We start from the raw sequence: 21,943 nt of genomic DNA on the forward strand, positions 1-21,943 counted from the left end.
TTGTTGGTTCTAACATTTATCAAGATTTTCTGCACGAGAAAAGGGTCCTATTTCTCTTCTTTAAAAAATTAATAGTTCCTCGTAGCCTTTAGCGCAAAGATAATAGGAATGACTAAAGAAAACAATATTTGATGTCTATGTGTTTTTTTGCTAAGTGCACATGATCTAGAACATGAAAAGCATCGTAACTGTCCCCCCCTCTTCGTGAAAGTTAAACAAAGGAGAGAGAGAGAGAGAGAGAGAGAGAGAGAGAGAGAGAGAGAGAGAGAGAGAGAGAGAGAGAGAGATTCAATCACTGACATGTTAATGCTCTCACCTGAAGCCTTGTGAGAGTTGGTGGATAATTTGTGAGAACAAATTTCTTCATATATATATATATATATATATATATATATATATATATATATATATATATGTGTGTGTGTGTGTGTGTGTGTGTGTGTATTATGTTCACACAAAGTGGCATAGCCACAGGTACATAAAACAATAAATAAAATAGAATTAACGAAACAATGTAATATTCCGCACACGTTCTAGCCAGTTACGTGACTGTTTTTCGGACATTCCAAAAAGAAATATAACTTGGTTAATTTTATACTACGTTTCCTGATACACTGAACAACCTTGCAAGGAACAATAACACGTCGTAATGAATAAACGTAATAGAATAGAGGCCGAGTAACCATGACCAAGCGAGTTGACCAAACAGAAGAAAGTTCCCGTTTTCTTCAACTACTCCAATGTGTATCGGTCTAGCATTTGCGTTTGTTTTCTTCATCTTCTTCTTCTTCTTTTAACGTGCTTGTTTTCCCATTTGTATGGGGTATGCACGATGCCTTCTTTTGAAGGACTTTGTATCCAAACTTCAGTAATCAGTAAACTATCTGCAGTTATATTTTAAAACTGATAGATTTTTTTATGAGAATGTTGTGTAAGTTCTAAGTCATTTGTGTTTACTTTGGGTTTTGAATGAATAAATCTATAAGAAGCGTATGAAATGTTTGGTGGAGTGAAGGGAAATATTAAATAAAATGCGTACTAAAAAGAAATTTAACAAATTATTGAGTGAGCAAATAAAAAAAAACCTTGTTAAAAGTTCATAGTTATTTTTTTATAGGAGTGCATCTTAAATATGAAATAACCACGAAACTGTAAATACTGAAAAGGAGAATAGCCACGTGGACATTAGCATCAGACATTAAAATATTCTCTACAAACCCTCTTAAGGAAGAGAGAAAATTCTCGTCCAGAATAATTTAGCATCAGTTGAGGACTCTGTCGTCAGACAACTCCAGGAAGCTTTGCTGCCTATTATACAGATCCTGTGATGACGCGTCATTTCAGTGGTCAACGCCTCCCATACAATCTCTTCCTGGTCTCGAGAGGATTGTCATGACAGCATAAAACAGGTAAAGAATGAGCCAAACTTCGGCGCCATCGAGTTTTCCGTACAGGGCATAATCAAGGCCACCGAAAATAGATCTATCTTTCGGTGGTCTCGGTATAATTCTTTATGAGCCGAGGTCCATGTAACTTTAACCACGACCCTGTGGTGGCCTGTCCTATATCGTTGCCAGACGCACGATTATAGTTAACTTTAACCTTAACTAAAATAAAAACTACTGAGGCAAGAGGGCTACAATATGATTTGCTTGATGATTGGTGGGTGGATGATCATCATACCAATTTGCAGTCTCTTAGCCTCAGTGGTTTATAAGATCTGTGGGCGGACGGGAAAAGTGCGGACGGACAGACAAAGCCGGCACAATAGTTTTCTTTTACAGAAACATAAAAAAAAGTTAAATTTTAGCGGAACACGGTGATTGAAAGTCTAATGGCATCTTTCTTTCACAGGAAGCGTAACAAATGCTGATTCCGCTTTTGTGGAGAGTTCGCAAGGTTTGAGACCGAGCAACGTATCGCAGATTTGAATGCAAGACGGACGCATGCGCACAGAAGTCTCATACAGGAGAGGAGTTTAGCAGTAAGAGGAAGGTCTAGATGGCTTCGGAGAACTTCAGGAATATCGTCACATCTTCTCTGTGACGAACTGCTCGTGCAAATGAGATGTGACTAAGAGAGAGAACTTCGCCGGATGAGAAAGTGGTATTTCGACTGAAGTGGTATTTCGACTACAGTGTTCGTCAAAAGCGTGTAACACTTGTCAATTGGAAGGTGGAGGTAATCATATATTATATTATATTATATTATTATATTATATTATATTATATTATATTATATTTTCCCGATGCATTTAAATCTATTCTACAAAAAATAAATCGAAATATCGTTTCAGAATTTCTTGTTGGTAAGCACTATTCGTTTCAAAATTTTATCTTGTTTTCTTGACATTTTATATTACCATATAAAACTTGAACTGTACGCGTAATAATATTGCTCATTTGTGCAAAATTTGATTATAAGGAAATTACTAAAAATTACCGATATGTATATGTATATATATATATATATATATATATATATATATATATATATATATATATATATATATATATATATATATATATATATATATATATGTGTGTGTGCGCGTGCGTGAGTTGAGAAATACATGTGCACATTAATATGCAAATAGGTTAACTATATCAGGAACTTCCTTACACATGTTTTACACGTATGACCAGTAAACACGCTGATGTTTCGTATGCAAGTTTAGTTGTCAACGAAACTTATGCATTACCCCAAAATCTGTAGAGCAGGTTAAATATACATTTTATTATATATATACATATGTATGTATGTATATATGTGTATGTATATTTACATATATATACATACAATATATATCACTGCAGTCAAGAAATTCATATACGTGCATACTGCTTACACATGCTTATACAAAAACAAGTATATTTAATGTGAATGTGCATATGTGCTTATATGTTCAATATAAGATGTTATGTGCGTATGTAATACACACACGCACACACACCTGTTGGATATAAAAATGTCTTGTGTATATTTCCTGTCAGTTTTCATTACCGTTTTATTTTTTGCATATTATTAATAACGCCCATTTTATTATTATTATTATTATTATTATTATTATTATTATTATCATTATTATTATTATTAATTAAAAGAGGATTTTAACTTTTCATCAATGGTGTTTTTGTAGTTGCTAAGTTTTTCTTTCAATCTAATATTTCTTAATCTTTCCTATCGTATCTGCATACTACATTTGTTTATAGCACTGAGGTGAAATTATACATACATACATATATATATATATATATATATATATATATATATATATATATATATATATATATATATATATATATATGCTCATTCTCTCATAACTGCAAACTTTTAAATGAATGTTTTTCAATTGTTGCACTTTAATTTCTTCTTTAATATCTTTATATTTTCGATTTTTTCTTTACAGGTTAAACTTGTTGGTAAGTCGAGGTTATAATTACTTTCCCCATTACTTTGTTGCGTTTGTTTCCGATAATCTGTAATTGTTCGTATTCCGACGTGTAAGTGTAACTACATTCAGTGGCATATTATTTCTGTGAGTCATTTTCGTTAAATATTCAGTTTTTATAAATGTCTTTTGCAGTAATGTAACATTGTATAATGAAGATAAGAAGGCCCATGATTCATGATTGTAACGAACGTCAAATGAATGCAGTACGATGTTTTTATCATTGACAACCACGAGTTCATTATTAACTTATATTCATTGTATACCAGATCACTTATGGGCCATTATATAGAGTCTGTTATTTTGAATAAATAAGGGTAACAATTACTGACAAAACCACCACATCGCTCTATACGTACACAAACACATGACCCCTCTTACCTGGTGCTTTCAACGCGCTGCCAGACGCATGAGTAACGCCATTACGTATGAAGGTTTTACTTTCGATATAATTAATTTTCTGCTCGGATACTCTTACTCAAGTAAAACGAAAGTGATTCTAAATACATTGTTCTGCTAATCTGATTCTGTAACACCGTCATGATGTACTCTGTACGTTTTTTATCGAAAAAATTCGTAATCAGCTACTTATCACTAGTGTGAGAATAGGCAGCAACGGCAGCGCCGCCTAACGCCTCATCACATCTCACTCAGGTCAGTCAGTCTACGACACTTACTCGCACCGGGAAGGTCGTCGCGCATTCGGGATCCCGTGTTCCGTGGAGTTGAAATTACGCCCGTTCGGATCGAAGTTGTGCTATAGGTTTTGTTCAAGGGAAATAGCTTTGTGCCGCTATGTCCGAAATACCCGACAACGCGCCTTCCCCCCGCCTCTGCATCATCGTCAAATGGGCCGACTTCGAAGGGTACGGGTTCAATCTCCACGCCGAAAAGTCCAAGCCTGGTCAGTTTATCGGAAAGATCGACGCTAATTCCCCGGCAGAAATGGCCGGTCTGAAGCAAGGGGACCGCATCATAGAGGTTAATGGAGTCAACATCGCCAACGAAAATCACAAACAGGTAAAAAAAAAAAAAAAGATACGAAAGTCAACGGTTTTCGAGTGTCCCTCCAAAGCTTACTTATCCCCATACCTCTTTCAACAGGTGTTTGGTAAAGCCTGGTAGTAGCGGTCTCGACTGAGCTTATTTGGTGTGTGTGCGTGTGTGAGTGCATATGATTAATTTGTATTCTTTTATATTTTATGCCTTTTTTCACGTCAAATTGGCCCCCAACCCTAAAAAAAAAAAAAACATGAAATTCTGCGCGTGTCGAATTTTGTATGTTAACAAAAGTTAACTTATTTTATGGTTTGTATGAGTGCGCGTGATTAAAATTTGTATTTTTATGTATTTGGTTTCTTTTGACGTCAAATCAGTCCAATAAAATGTTAAATTTAACACGTATCGCAGTTATGTATATTAGCAAACTTGTGTTTGTCAAGGGTAGGATGATATTGTTGTTTTAACATCATATATTTTTTATTTATGACAATCTGATATGCGTGTTTCATTTCAATTTTATGCTAGTTTGCAATTGAGCCCAGCAGTTAAATTGAACTGCATGTGGAATGACAGAATTTAAGTCCAGAATTACAATAACAAATAAGGTATTCCTGTGAGATTTATGTTATACATTTTATAAAAATTTCTTGATAAAAATGCCTTATATAGTTCCATACTAGACAGTTTAAACTGCCTACAGTTTGTATAGCCTAAGGAACCCAGTTAAGTTTACGTAGGAGAAATGTAACCAGCATAAATTAAAGTTCCTCCTTCATTAATATTCGCCATAGATCTATCATCGGAGCAAAATAACGAGAAGTTTAAACATTCTTTTGGAAATACTTTTGCAACATTAGCCGACCCACATACAATTGCGAAATTCAGTTCGCGACTTGCTTGAGTTTTTATTTTTTTTTCTCAAGAGAGCCTGGGAACCAAGTGTAAAGAAGTTATATATATATATATATATATATATATATATATATATATATATATATATATATATATATATATATATATATATAGTGTGTGTGTGTATGTGTAATCTTCTGGTCATTTTATTAACATCTATGTAATTTTGATAACCTTAACTTCCGATTTCTTCACACTTTGGAAATGCTTGTCACTACTAAGCCTAGAGTATATATACATACATAGGCTATACACACACACACACACACACACACACACACACATATATATATATATATATATATATATATATATATATATATATATATATTATAAGTAACTCGAAAAGGAGGAACCATGGGTAGTTCCCCAATGGGGTACACGTTTTAGCCTACCCTGTGTTTCCGAGTGTCTGACCGGTTTTGTAGCCAGTAAGGATGATGTTGGTTGTGGCGGCGGCCACTGTTTTAGGGGTAGGTGGGGGGAGGAGAAGAAGGGGGCGCAGGTCTGAGCATGTCTGACTTGAATTTTTGCTTACGTGTATCACAAATTTTATGAAATATTGGCTAGGTAACTAGTGGTACTCTTACCACGCCAGTAAGGAAGACATTCTTGCATTTTTTTTTATTAATTTTGCCGTAGCACACAAATTACTACATAAAGATGAATTTAATTAAACACATCCCTCGTCCCAGTTCATTGATGTAGTTATCTAGATCTTGAGGCGCAATCATAAAGTAGCACACCTTTAGAATTGATAAGCAACTAAGAGTTATAACATCACAGAGTGCCGGCATATAAGCCTTGGCGCTGGTTCGTGGAATTCTTCTTCGTTTTGGCACTGAGAGCAACGTTTGTAAGTCAGAAGAGTTAAATTGTTGACGGAATGGCCAGATGCCCTTGACAGATTTTCAGTTTTCTCTGCAAACAGGTAAATTTTGGGAGCTCCGCTTACTGCTTGGATCTCCTCCAAGGCTCACTGTGGTTTTTACCAGTGAGCACCCCAGGCTCCATCCAGGAGTGAGTTCTAGCCGTTACCGGCTGCGTTCTTCTGAGCTTACTCAGTGTACGTGAGTGCATATCCTGCACTGAACGTGCAGTGAACATCAATGCTTATAGTCTTCGTTGTGCATTGGGTCTCTGCATTACATAAATTTATTTGAAGACTTGACGTGTACCGCATATTTTTTTTTTTTTGGTTCAATGCTAGACGTGGCATGTGGTATTTAAAAAAAAAATTTTTTTGTTTGTTTCAAGTGTTAGTATAAATTTATAAAACGGATATACGGTGTATATATACATGTATATATATATATATATATATATATATAGTATAGAATATACTGGTCACTCTTGTACCAGATATGTAGGTATTGTAAATGGAGAAGGTATTGTGCTTGTTACGATCACACACACACACACACACAGACATATAAATGTGAAGGTTTTTGTTGAGCAAAAGAGGCGCTTTTCTTCCAGGTAAGTAGACAACATTACTGAGTGTTATGTTCATATACTGTAATCACGCTATTATATTTCAGGATCGTGTTGAGCTGAAAATTAAAGCCAAAAGTGATAAGTAAATATCACTGTATCTTTATCATGCGATCACAGTATTGGCTCACTAAACACAATCATATGTAAAGGATTTTTAGTGTTTGCTAGACCCAGTAGGTCCAAAGTATTCTTTAGACTGTGTGGCTTGACTTTTGTACATTAGAGCAAAGGGGCTTTCTTTTCTGATTTTTAGTTTAATGTAAAAGAAAACAATTGATTTGACTTTGTCTGTCCGTCCGCACTTTGTTCTGTCCGCACTTTTCTGTCCGCCCTCAGATCTTAAAAACTTCTGAGGCTAGAGGGTTGCAAATTGGTATATTGAGCATCCACCTTGCAGTCATCAAACATACCAAATTGTAACCCTCTAGCCTCAGTAGTTTTTATCTTATTTAAGGTTAAAATTAGCCATAATCGTGCTTCTGGTAACGATATAGGATAGGCCACCACCGGGGCATGGTTAAAGCTTCATGGGCTGCGGCTCATACAGCATCATACCGAGACCACCGAAAAGTAGATCCATTTTTAGTGACCTTGATCATACGCTGTAGCGGCTGTACAGAAAACTCCTGGTTAATTCAAAATGACAGACGTTAGTATCACGGACAACCCAACCCTATATCTAGGCCTGGCCTAAGGAAAACTAGAATCCTGGAGGAGGGACAAAACCAGTAAGGGGAGTGGTTAACGGAAAACGCAACCAGGAATCTGGTTCTTAAGTTTAAAGCATGTTTAGGATTGCGCGATTTCCTGTATTGCAACAACTTTATATCTTTGGGTATAAACGGGTCTTTTATTAGTTTCTTTTTAGTAAATTCATAGAACTTTGGTTTTTACCGCAGTTCATCTAGACTCAGTGTATTGCTCTGTGTAGTCACATACGCACGCATGCGCTGTTTGTGTACTGTCACGTTCGAGAACGGAAGGTCATGAACAAAATTTAAGCTTCTCTGGTTTCAACACTCCTTTGAGACACGTATCGTATTGGCTGTTCACTTTACATATGGGAGGAATCTAAATATCTCCTCCCCACCCCCTCTTCCCAACCGTCAGTGGTATCGTATGCAGGTTCATTAACTCGAGAGTCATTTGTTAAATTACAGGACGGCTGGAATATTGACGTGTGTGAACATCATACTAAATGCACACGGGACCATCGTAATTCAAATAAATTGACTCATTTTTGATGAGTTCCCCACAATAGCTTAATGAGGATGAAGGTCAGTGATTGTTTTGATGCCTTTTGACTTTTAAGAGGAACCACGTTCATCACCTCAGTACAAGAGGCTTCTTGAGAACGTCATCATCCATTTGGCCGTGTTCTTTTTATATCGTTCAGAGTCAGTCCCTCGTACACTTTCATTTTAAATTTTAAGATTTGGTCCCCAAGATTTCAACGATCATTTACGACCAGCTACAAGAACTGAACTGGTGCTGGTATAAGGCCTATAGCACCATGATCCAATAGTAACGACAGCCGTGATCGGCTACTATATATGTGTTTGAAATCTGAGATTCCAGTCTCAGAAATGAGATTGTGAGTAATCGCTTTCTCTTACACAAATCACATTTTATAATTAGGACTTTATACTGTAATGGCTTATATCAGTATAGGCCTAACTGTACACCATACAGGCCTTTTAACATACGCTTTGAACCATTAGACACATTAACTGATAAGGAGCCGATTTGAAAACTTTTCGACGGTCAGAAGAACAAAGATGCCTTGCGTGCTCACATCAGGTGTATTGCATCTATGTATATAAAAGATTTTGTCCCAAAGTACCTGGAGAGAGTAACATGATCAAGCATTTCGTAAACACAGTACTTTCTGAAACTGACGGGGTCTGGTAACAGAGGTCCACGTCAGGCCTGTTTTTCACCCCCTCATTTCAATTAATGGGGCGCTCGTACTAGCTTAGGTTATATATAAAGTGATTTAGTCTATAACTTTATCAATAACGTATAATTTAGTATCTTCATCTATGATTAATATCGTTTTAGCTCCATTCTCTCGTGAACTTTCTGATGAACTGCGGATGATAGTCAGTTTGTCAAGTTGGTAACTTAGCTCAGAGCTAAAGAATGTTACAGAGGTGACGTAATGGTTTATCCTCATACCAGTTGGAAGCTGAAAGAAGATAGTATTTGCATATTCATTTGTAATTAAACATCTATACGTAAATATGGAAAAGTAAAATCATTATCTTATGACTACTGAGGAGTTTACATTTAACTCGGCAAATTATCATTAACGGGCAGTCAAAATTAGTCATATGAAGATATTTTAGTGTGGGTTCTCCAACAAGCTATATGGTAGTTTTTGAACATATGTGAATGAATGTTTTATAACAGCACTCGTAATATGAACAAAGATAGTCACGAGTTCACTATAGCTATAATCTTCAATACACCGGCTATGGACGTTCGATGGTACTATAGGCTAGTATTCTATAGGGCTCAACCCCTAGCACTAGGACTAAAGGTCATACTTCGTTGGAGGCGTGTGTACACAATTTTGTAATCGCTGCACGATTTATCGCCTAAACATATCTCACCAAAGCACATGTTTGTAGTTTATGATTCAACAAGACCGTATAAGGGCAAGGCGTTGGTTTATTGAGCGAAGGTTGCTTTTGCTGATGGGTTAAAAGTGTTAGTACCAAGTAAGGCTATACATTGTCTTAACCTCATAGCGACCAGAGAGTTTAGCTCTCTTGCCGAAAGGAAGGTGTGTTTGTATAGGTGCATGTTATTCCGTGTGTACAGAGATGATACGTAGTTTACTTAAAGGAGTTTACGTAGAGGAAGTCGCAGAGGTCAGTTAAGAAAGTTCCAGAGGTCAATGCAGAATAATTTTACAGGTCTCAGTGGGATTTGCCATTGGTGAGTTGGGACTATCCTTGCCCTGAAATTTGCATATCCCTTGGCTTTTGCATTTCATCTCATTAGACGCTAATAAACGCCAGTCCATTTGCATAGCCTTCAGGCAAAATTGCATATTCAGAATCGTGTCCTTACAACAGGTGTGAGGAGAATATTCCGCTAACGTATATTGATGTCAAAACGTGTGCATGTTGGAGGCCATTCCTTTTACGTGTTTGAGTGAGTCATGTCTATAGTCTTGTTTCCCGACTGCAGTGATAAGGAATCGTGAAGTATATAATATGACGTTATTGAATATCTCGGAGAGAGAGAGAGAGAGAGAGTCGTTAAGCATATCTTGTGTGTTACGTAGGTTTGCCTCTGACAATAGACTCATTGTGATGGCACTACAAAACGAAGGGTCCAGTTTCGTTATCAGCCTACGTAATGTCGTGTAGCGATTAGAAATTAGAACAGTGGGTTTGTTATTCTTAAGCACTCCTGAAATTCATCTTATTTTGTTTCTTGTTTGTTATGTGGTTACGTTGTAAACTTTGGCTCCTCCCCTTTTTTTTTTTTTGTAAGCCACTTTTGTATTTTGTCGAGTCCTATTTATCTTAGTGTTTCCCAACCGGCGTCGATTAAATTGCTAAAGTGTTTTTAGACACTGGTAAAGTGTGAGTTTCTCTCAGAGAGAGAGAGAGTTCTTTTTGCTTTTCATATCCTAGGCTTCCAGATATGGTTAGTAACTACTCAAGGAAAAACAGGTGGTTAAGGTGTATTGTATAGCATATAGGTCTATAGCAATATAGCATATAAAAGCTGATATTTTTAGTCTGTGTACCTGTCGGTCATAAACTTTTCTTCACATCGTCGATATCCCCCAGAAAAGCAACCTTGAGTAACAGGGTTTCAAAAAAGGTTCAGATGGTCGTCCATTATCCCTTCCAACGGGAGATAATTGAGAAATGGTGGAAAAGGGGTTGGTCACTTGAAACCCTTACCAGAGCTACTGGGTGAGAGATGACAAAACATAAAATGAAAGTTTTCTTATGTTGCGTAAATTCAATTTTGTTTCAAGCCAAGGGCGTGGGTGGGGCCAAAATTGGGGCCCAGGGTTTTACGTAGAAGTACGTAGGAAAATCTGTAATCATAATTATAGCTACTTGCAGGCATACCGCAAGGTGCGCTGTGTAGCCCATGGGCCTATTTTGTTAGATGGTACCTCAGATGTTTCTGCTTTTTCTAAGATGTCTTGGAGTACCCTTTAAGTAATATAAAATAATGTAGAACTTCTTTAATCAGACTTAAAATGATGTATAACTGCTGGTATGGTATAAAGAAAATAACGTTTTTCCCTAATTTAAACAATTAGGGCAAAATGATTTTAACCTTCTCAATCAGTCGAAGATATGTTGAAAAAGAAGCTGAAGTCGTATGTTAAAAATCACCAGTGGCACAGAGAGAGAGAGAGAGAGAGAGAGAGAGAGAGAGAGAGAGAGATCCTATTCAGAGCACTATAACTGAGATAAGTGCCTATAGGAGAGCGTCCAAAAGTAAACATGTTTAGAAGGTTAAAATTGATCTGTAGGCATTGATGTTTCCATTGCACAGTTTATTGTAATGACATCCAATCATATCAAATCAATTTCATTCTTGAGCATGTCATTGTGGGGCACCCTTGGGGTAGCAGTAGAACAAAAAGATAAGGCTCTGTTGTTGTCAGTACCCTGTTTGGTCTGGTTAATGCAGTTAGTAACAGTATGTATTTAAGGTGCTATTGAAGTACAGTCAGGCAAAAGATCCAGATTCCAGCTCTGCTCGGCAGTAGAAGCTGAAAAGAAATGTAGGCCTATGTACCAATTTCCCTCTCCGTTGGTGATTGCAGACCTGCCTTCTAAACGGTTGAAGGACATCTGATAAGCAAACACAAATTAGGCCTAACCTACCTTACATTTGAAAGGGGTGTGTTCTTTTATAATAAAATACGTATTTATATAAGAGAAAATGCTTATGCTGCTAGTGGTAACTTCCTACCAAGTAGATCGCAGGGGGTGGGGGTTGGGGGGGATGCAAATGCGGTCGTGACTGACCTGTAATTGACTCTTCGAAATAGTCAGTATCCAGTTCCTTCTTGCAGCATCTTCCATGCGCCTATTATGCAATTTCGTGCGCTGGAAGCGGTCTGGCATAGTATGATTGCTGGGGCAGGTTTGAACCTTGGCTGACAAGTGCTGTATAACGCAGTGGAGTGGTGCACATAGTCATTTTAGAATCAAAACAAGCTACATTTGAAATGTCAAACTGATGATAGTACAATGATGCTATTGCTCTCTGTCGTAGGTGTTAGATATTGCAGGAGCTCTCTCTCTCTCTCTCTCTCTCTCTCTCTCTCTCTCTCTCTCTCTCTCTCTCTCTCTCTCTCTCTCTCTCTCCGTACACATGCATTTACTTTTATGGTAATGAAGTAAATTTGATTAGCATGTTTGTTATAACATAATTAAGGGACAATGTGTGTGTGTGTATATATATAGCACAGTTTTGGATGCTACATTTTACCAAACATTATTAGGTGAAGGGCATAGATTATGGAACATTTCTCCTGTTAGGAAATTTCTACATGAACCAAACGCTGCTTGCTCCACGATTGGGGTCAGATAGTACACAAAGTGGCAGGTAACACGTCAGGTAATCAGGGAACTGAGATTTGACAAAATGGTGGTAAACTCAAAAGGCTGGAATTGTCTCTGACAAGAAGACTGTAGAAAGTAAAATTCACAGACCAATGTTTTTTTTTAGAAGAGATGACATAAACCAGTAATCAGTTCCTTTTCTCTTTGTAGACTTGAGCAGAAGTTGACCTTACTTCATGTATGACTATGTTGGTGCGCTGCAGGCATTACTTAAAGTTCTTTGCAGCGTCCCTTCGGTCCCTAGCTGCAACCCCTTTCATTCCTTTTACTGAGATGTTTTCATCCTGTTACACCTTTCAAACCTTTCTGTTGTCAATTTCCGTTTCAGAGCTGAATGACCTTTCAGGTCTTAGCTCCTGGCCTTTGGTCTAAAATCTTCATTCTGTTCTATTATATTCTACCATGAATGTTGATGGCCTTTGGCCTAAAATCTATATTCTGCTCTATTATATTCTATCACAAATTTTAATGTGTATGCGAAAGAGTGATTGAACTCTCGCAATACGAAGCCTCCAGGGAAAATAGGTCTAGCTTAAAATCGATCGGTAATGTCATCAGTGTCATTGAAATGCCTGGATAATTCTCCATTGGCTGACCCAACGGCGTAGTGACCCCAGAGGCAACAGAACAATAAAATCCACTCGGCGTTGCAAAACCCAGTTGCCTCGCAGTTTCGATAAATGTTGAGCCAGCCATTACGGATACCGAATTGGGCTTCCTTTTAGGTACCATTGTATTTCTGTCCTCTTGCGAAACCGGCCGGTGTTACGAAAACAACAGAGCCTCGGGAAACTTTGGGAGACTTTCTTCATTGTCTCCCACTGAGTTACTCTTCTATAGCAGCGTATAGAATTTAGGCCAAAAGCCAATCGCTGGGACCTAGGAGAGGTCATTCAGCGCTGGAACGGAAATTGAAAGGTGTCCCAGGTGGAAAACCTTGCAAGTTGCACTGTGAATCAGTTGTTAGGAGAGGGTGGAAAGTAAGATGGAAGAAAGAGAAATTAAACGGGAAGAAAATAAAACCAAGAATGAAGCCACGTATAAATGACAATAAGGAAATAGAAGTGAAGAGACAGAGATAGTGTGATTTAGAAGTTGTAAATGTGATTGCCAGTTTTGGCTCAGTACTTTATAATTGTTATAGCGACCGAATGAAAGTAAATTCGTAGTGTATATATACATATATATAATTGTATATATGTATATATATTATATATTTATATATATACACATATATGCAGACATACATACATATAACCTGTTTTTTCTCGTAAATTCCACCCACAAGCAACGGATAGAAAAAAAATCCTATCACAAACATCTTTGTTATTCTTAGTATGTTACAATCATCATCTCCATTTAAATATATTTGCTTTCACGCAGGTAAATAATGTTCTGTAGGAAAACCTTTACAAGGACAATAGGTCCGATTCACAGCAATTTTTTAATTTTATTTCTGTACAATAGAATATCCTGTAGTTTGTCATTTTGCTGTTATGTATAAAAAAACTTATATATTCTTTGTTCTTGCACTAAAATAGAAATAAAAAAAATTGCATGGGATTCTCTCAGAGGGCTTCGATGAATTGATAGTATTTTTTTTTATTGTTATTCAGTATCCGAGGATGAAAAGCGTATTATCCAGGCATGAGTAATTTTGTGAATAGTTCTGCTTTTGGATAACGCAATGATGCAAGCTAGGTAATTGTGACTGCAGGCTGTATATATATATATATATATATATATATATATATATATATATATATATATATATATATATATATATATATATATATATATATATATATATATATATATATATATATATATATATATATTGCATATATAGAATCTGTTATACAAGATAATTGACTAGAATCTGCTTTGGAACAAAAGAATATTATATGTATATATATATATATATATATATATATATATATATATATATATATATATATATATATTGCGTTATACAATTGTCAATTGTCATTGCATATTAAATATTCCTTTTAATAACAAACTTCAAGGTCACCACCCACTCGACCGTGACATTACATAACGAAGCAAATACAGGACAGGCATCGTTATGTAACGCGTGTATGCTTCTCCGCATTGTTTCCAGTTTTATGTAACAATTATAAAGTACAGTAACCGTTCTCCATCATTTATGGTGTCTTCGTAAATTTATTAGCCCATTGCAATTCTCAATGACTTATTATTATTATTATTATTATTATTATTATTATTATTATTATTATTATTATTATTATTATTATTCAGAAGATCCTTCCTTATAGATATTACCTCTATTCGACGTCATTTTCATTACCTTACTATTAAGAAAAAGTACGTAGTTTGGATTATTATTATTATTATTATTATTATTATTATTATTATTATTATTATTAAAAATAACCCCCTATTCATATGGAACAAGCCCCCAGGGGCCATTGACTTGAAAATCAATCTTCCAAAGAGTATGGTGTTCATCTGAAAGAAGTTACAGAAGATAATAGGAAATACAGACAGGTCCACTAATTGTCACAGATTGCTGTAACTGATGTAGCTTTCTGCAGATTGCATCACAATTATTTTGCCGTCAATGCACCTCACGCAGTGCACTGTAGGCATCACTTTAAGGTTCTTTGCAGCGTCCCTTCGGCCCCTAGCTGCAACCCCATTCATTCATTTTACTGTATCTCCGTTTATACTTACTCTCTTCCGTCTTAGTTTCCATTCTTTCTTGACAATTGTTTCAACATTATTTTCAGCACTGAATGACCTCATAGGTCCAAGCACTTGGCCCTTGGCCCAAATCTTATGCATATTCCAGTTTCAGTGCTCTTATTTTAGTTGGAAATGTATTCCATTCCATGCACCTTCAGACTGACGTGAAATGTACGAAAGTGTTTAAATTCTGTATTTAGTAGTGCTAACTTTATGAATGAGTTAGTTGAATGAACCACCTGTCCATTGTTGCTGGTCTTCCTTTTCGCTTGAATAAATTCCCCCCAGTGTGTTTTGTTTTCCTTTAAACCTTTCTTGTATCCTTCAGGCACAGGGTAGCGCACCGTAGGAGAACAGTGATGATTCGGCACTGCCTCTCTCCTTATGTAACAAATCTGTGTATCAGGTTGTGTCCTTCAGAATTTATTTTTTTTCACCGGGCCACTTCTACGTTGCACCTCTTTGATAGCGTCCATTGTGAACAAGATTGATGTCAAGGACGTTTTCTGCCACATTCGTGACATTATTAAGTTTTCGTCTACTTCCCCCCCCCCACCCCATCCCCCTTGTGTTATTTTCTATCTTGGCCAGTTCCTGACCTCCTCCTGCCCCCACGTCCTGGGGTAACCGGTTCAAACCCAAAGCACTGCGATGTCGTTTCATCTCTTGTCGAAGATACAGAGGACTCTGGTCAAATCTGGTGTAATCTGGCACTTTCTGTCAGGTCGAGTGTCCCTTCGGGTAGTCCCCACGGCCGTGGAGACATTCCATGGGACATAAATAAGCACCACCTGTCCCCGGGTGCTTCAGCCGAGGTTCAATTTCTGTGCTCTTGCGACCTCCAGACATAATCCCGTCGGTTATGTGCCTAATCCATTGTTGCTTGGCTATGCGGTATCCTGTCCTGCAGAGCTTTCCTGTGGAGTATCCTGCTCTGCAGAGCTTTGCTGTGGAGTACCCTGCTCTGCAGAGCTTTGCTGTGGAGTATACTACTCTGCAGTTTTGCTGTGGAGTACCCTGCTCTGCAGAACTTTGCTAGGACTAATATTTATTTGGGGTCATTATCTTTATGATATTGACAGTCTTGTACTAAACACGAAGCAAAGGTGGATATATGCCGGGTTAAAAACCCATGGTCTAGGAAAGATCCGAAATTTTTTGTGGTGGGTCCAAAGTTCAGGGTCAAACTTGCCGAAGGTCAGAGGTCGTATTGGAATTAGCCACAAATGCATCGTATTTCCACCTTTTTTTTTCGTGAGGGAGGGTAGTTATTTCTTAGTGTAAATAACGAGAAAGTGTGAATTTTTTTTTTCAGCTGACTAAGTGTTGTTCAAGTCTAAAACAGAGGAAGTGATGTTATCTCTTGGACTTAGTGGGAGCAAAGACTCTAAAAGAAGATGAAGGTCATGAAAGAAGAAGAAGAAGATGGGAGATAAGAGAACATTAATGATACTTAGAGAAACTTGTGGATAGGATGTCAAAACTGACTGTCTATCTATCTATCTATCTATCTATCTATCTATCTATCTATCTATCTATATATATATATATATATATATATATATATATATATACATACATACATACACACATATATATATAATTGTAACAGTCACAATGCCCTCTTAATTTCTCAAAATCTTCACACTTCTTGGATACGCTTGTCACTACAAAGCCTAAGGTTTATGCAGAAGAACACGAATAAATATCTCTCGCGGTCTTGTTCATATACTGCGGAGGCGGGTTCGAATCTTGCTGCGGACGTTATAATTTCTTCGTATTCTTGCATCTGGATCTGAGTCTTTGTAGTGTCTAGCACATCCAAAAATGTGAATGAATTAGAGAAGTTAAGAGGTCATTGTGTATATTACAGTTACATGCGTGTATATATATATTTATATATATAGATAGATATATAAAATATGTATTCATATATATACACATACATACATACATATATTTTGAGAGAAGTTCATCTTTTACTCTTGCCACAGGCACCGCCGTAAATTTCGCACCGTGTTCATTAACTTCTCTCAGGTGTAATTTCATGACTAATCTTGACCGAAAATCACATTTGTGTGCTTGCCATGACACACCGACCTGCGCGGATATTGGTGGCGATATTATCGCGTTCGTAAAACGGACGTCAGTCTCTCTTTATCATCGATAATACCAGGCCAGGGACAATGCAGCGGCGGCAACTGTATCATTAACCATTATTCAGCAAAACTCCCGTTCCGGGCTATTCCAGATCCATGCGAGTTCGAGCCTCCCTCAGCGACCTTGTTCCGAAACCGGGTTTTGGGCGCACTGTTAGAATAACTGCCTGGAAAAGTTTTGCGTGCCCGCTCTTACCCAAGGGGCTTCCTGGACTTTTTTTTTTTTTTTTTTTTGATGACTCATGGAGTGGAGAAGATTGTATACCGTCATAGCAACTTCAGGGGTGCCCTGGAGATTATGGGGTTGAAGCGTTAACCTTTAAATGTTATTTGGTGAGTAGGTGGGGATTATGGTACGTAGGAATGTGTAGGTATTTCAGTCCCAGAGACCCAGTGGCTTTTGATTTCATTTTTCGTCTCCTTTGTACAAAGTTTTCCGACAGCCTATAACCCGGTAGGCGGGTAGTCCCGACAGTGCCCCTCACTCGGTGCACTGTAGGCATTACTTAAGGTTTTTTTGCAGCGTCCCTTTGACCCCTAGCTGCGACCCCTTTCATTCCTTTTACCGTACCTCCGTTCATATTCTCTTTCTTCGTCTTACTTACCATCCTCGTCTAACAATTGTTTCAACATTCTCATCGCTGAGTGATCTCATAGGTCCCAGCTCTTGGCCTCTGACATTAATTTTATATTCCAATTTCAGTAGCCTTCTTACTGGTTTTTTTTTTAATACTCGTACATCTACTACACTTTTAGTGTTAATTCAATTTAGTACTAATTCAGAATGGCCCCCTTTTTTTATATGACTGCTAATCCTTGAACGGCGACAGTGTTCCTGATGTGATAAGAGCAAGAAGGTAAAGTTCAATTTAAGGTGACATTTCTTTTTCTCTCTTTCTCCAAATCCTAAGCTGTTGATACCTTTATGGACAGAGTCGACAGACTATAAAACCAAGAGGCTCTAATAGGAAGTCAGCCTGGAGAGAGAGAGAGAGAGAGAGAGAGAGAGAGAGAGAGAGAGAGAGAGAGAGAGAGAGAGATTAAATACAAACACCATTAACAGAGAGAGGGAGATTAAATACAAACGCCCATTAATATATATATATATATATATATATATATATATATATATATATATATATATATATATATATATATATATATATATATATATATATAATATAATATAATATAATATAATATATATAATATATATATATATAATATACTCATATATATATATATATATATATATATATATATATATATATATATATATATATATATATATATATTAAGAGAGAGAGAGAGAGAGAGAGAGAGATTAAATACAAACACAAATTTAGAGAGAAAGGTTATATGAAGTGATAATGAATAATTATGAGGGAATGGAAAATAAAACTGATACACCTGAAATTCAGGAGACGTCAGCGTAGATCAGGAATGAATTCACTCCTCGCTTAAACATTTCGAGATCAGGAGTTTCTATACAACTGCGCTAACAAACTGTTCCACATTTTTAAGTTGTAGCCAAGATAAAACTCCTAGCAAACTATTGTCCATAGACTGTGTCATAGAGAAAATTATTCTGTGAGGTTCGTTGTAGCCTATGTTGGCTGGAAGTCACATACTGCGATGGTTCTTACATGCTGTACTTTTTAGTTTTCTGTAAAAGAAAACTATTGTGCCGGCTTTGTCAGTCCGTCCGCACTTTTTCTGTCCGTCCTCAGATCTTAAAAACTACTGAGGCTGGAAGGCTCCAAATTGGTATGTTGATCATCCACCCTCCAATCATCAAACATACCAAATTGCAGCCCTCTAGCCTCAGTAGTTTTTATTTTATATAAGGTTAAAGTTAGCCATAATCGTGCTTCTGGCAACGATATAGGATAGTCCACCACCAGGCCGTGGTTAAAGTTTCATGGGCCGCGGCTCATACAGCATTATACCGAGATCACCGAAAGATAGATCTTTTTTCGGTGGCATTGATTATACGCTGTAGCGGCTGTACAGAAAACTCGATTGCGCCGAAGAAACGTCGGCGCATTTAAAAATTTTTTATTTTTTTATCCATGTTCCTTTCAGTCGTTCCTCATGTTGTTTGTAATACTAGTTGTATTAGCAATAATTATTACTCATCGAGGTGGTGCGTTTATTTTTTTTTTCTTTTTAAAAGTTGTGGTGGGAATTTATCTTGAATATTGGCTTTTCCGTTATCTCTTCAGCTGGGGATTACGATTAGATAATATTGTTGAATGTCAAAGATAACATTATACCATTTATACGGTGGTGTCTCGCTGTTCCTAAAACAGTTGTTGCAACATCGAACAAATGGGTATAGCTTCCAACCTTTTTCTTCTCAAAGGAAGAAAAAAGGAGGGTCAGGCTTTGGCTTATGAAAGTAACTGTTGAACAAGAAGCCATTACTTCGGTCCGTTCCAGAAGTCCATCATTCCTCACACCGTTGGACTGAGGAACAGAATCCTTGAGGACACTGAGCAATTAGAACCTCAAAAGTTCAAGCGAAGCTGCGGTGCGGTACTGCTCTAAAGCAATTATTCCTTTATCTTATCATTTACTGACATTTTTATCTGCTTATTTATTAATTTCTGAATTAATTTCTTTTTTAAAGTTAATAACTGATCTCTTTGTGTATTTCCCATTATCTTCTGTTACTTCTTTCAAATGAACACCACAGTCTCTGGGAGCTTGAATTTCAAGTCAGTGGACCCTTTGGTGGGCTTGTTCCTTATGAATAGGGTTCATCTTCGGAATAATGATAACAATAAACACATCGTATCTATGGTATATATTTCATAGCTTTAGAGTTTCAGTCCCTCTTGTTTAAATCGACCAGGAAAACTCGTCTTGGCATTTTTTTTCCGAAACGATAGAACCAGTCTTATGTAATCGAACAACAAAATGGATTGTAACGAATCCACCCGCCCTATTGAATGTCCTCTTCGATGAGGTTTATTCCACCCTCCTCATGTCTCTGGATGGTTTCAGATTTCTTCGTGTACTGAACTCGTTCGTGTTCAGGGGACAGACGCGACGGCGATTTGGCGTCAGTATGGTTGATGATGGCTCCGTAGCTGGGTAGTGCCGTCAGTGCTGAGGTACCTCACGCGGTGCTCTGTAGAAATTACTTAGGGTTCTTTGCGGCGTCCCTACGGCCCGTAGCTGCAACCCCTTTCATTTTTTTTTTCCGTATCTCTGTTCATAGTCTCTTCAATCTTACTTTCCTCCCTCTCCTAATAATTGTTTCCTAGTACAATTCTAGTATTGTAGACGAGACTGTATGGAAAATAGGAGTTTTGTTATTAAAACTTCATTGATATGCAAACATCGCTTGATCCTCGGACTTGCTAGTATATGCAGAGTGAATGCGTAGACAGAATCAAAATTGTCGTAATCCCTATTTTTTATTTTTAGGAAGCGAAATACATGTAGGCCTACTCTTGAAATCTTTATACAAGCGAAAGGTAGTGAACTGATATTGAGTCGTACTGTGTGGGAGGAAATTATTGTGGCATGATATGCCATCAGATTTATGTTTTTGTTTTTGTTAAACAGTAATCGGATAAAAATTTATAGCACGTTTATATTATGCAGAATATATGAAAACAGTTTTGTTTTATAACACGTGAACTGGGGACAACTTGATGCATTTTGTATGGTTTTTTTGTGTTTTTATTTAGGCTTACTGAGTCTTATTTTTTATTGGGTTTTATTGAGTTTTTATTGGAGAAAGGTTACAAGCACCCAGACCTTCTTATTTACTGCACGGTAGGCTTTCAAAAATCTTATCTAAATTACTGCTGTAATTATTATTAGCCAACTCACAGAGAGAGAGAGAGAGAGAGAGAGAGTGTGATTTTATCGGCTGTCATTCAGAGTTTCCCGGGCAGCGCCGGGTTGGTCAGCTAGTAAATAGATGAAATAAAAACAACCGTTGTGAATGTAGAGATTTTAGACGTATTAAGTAATACGCCTTTCACTGTCGGCGGTATTTCTGCAATAGAAATTAGCTCGAGGAATGCCTTCTAACACGCTTCAGTAACTAACCAATTGCACACACTGAACAAAGATGTTCATACCGTCTCGTACTGAGTCATTCTAGAATTTCAAGATTCATTTCTATCACTTGTGTAGTCGAGCAGGTGACTCTGTTGCTAGCAATATCTTTACAAATTACTGGAAAGTTTGACTTTTGACATAAAATGGTTATTGATATTAGAATTAGAATGCTTATATCTGAAGAGGCATTTGTGTGTGTGTGTGTATGTGTGTGTGTGTGTGTGTGTAGATCCAGGTCTTTTTAGGTTCTGACTCTTGGGCATTCAATTTTTAGAAGCTTAAATAATAATAATTAATAATAATAATAATGTAATAAAAATCCACAGTTATATAGTAAATATACTACTATGTAAAATGTGTAAAATATTTACTATATAATTGTGGATTTTTATTACAGCGATTGTTGTTCACGAAATTGTGAATCTATTACCAATAATAATAATAATAATAATAATAATAATAATAATAATAATAATAATAATAATATCCTTTACTTCAGC

The 21,943-nt window shown here is 36.8% G+C and overlaps 1 protein-coding gene across 2 annotated transcripts in view; it reads left to right on the forward strand.

The window, feature by feature from the left end:
* Positions 1-3,409: 3,409 nt before the first annotated feature.
* The window catches only part of LOC136856612 (Na(+)/H(+) exchange regulatory cofactor NHE-RF1), a 136,379-nt gene continuing 117,845 nt past the window's right edge, over positions 3,410-21,943 (forward strand). The window contains exon 1 of one of the 2 annotated variants that reach the window (XR_010858421.1): positions 3,410-4,471. Coding sequence is in view for 1 of the 2 variants with exons in the window: in XM_067134540.1 (XP_066990641.1) it covers positions 4,247-4,471 (225 nt within the window). In the remaining variant the exon portion in view is untranslated. The remainder of the gene's footprint in view (positions 4,472-21,943) is intronic. The other variant, XM_067134540.1, reaches the window with a different exon arrangement.

This window comes from Macrobrachium rosenbergii, chromosome 36 (assembly GCF_040412425.1).
Source record: "Macrobrachium rosenbergii isolate ZJJX-2024 chromosome 36, ASM4041242v1, whole genome shotgun sequence".
Taxonomy (NCBI): domain Eukaryota; kingdom Metazoa; phylum Arthropoda; class Malacostraca; order Decapoda; family Palaemonidae; genus Macrobrachium; species Macrobrachium rosenbergii.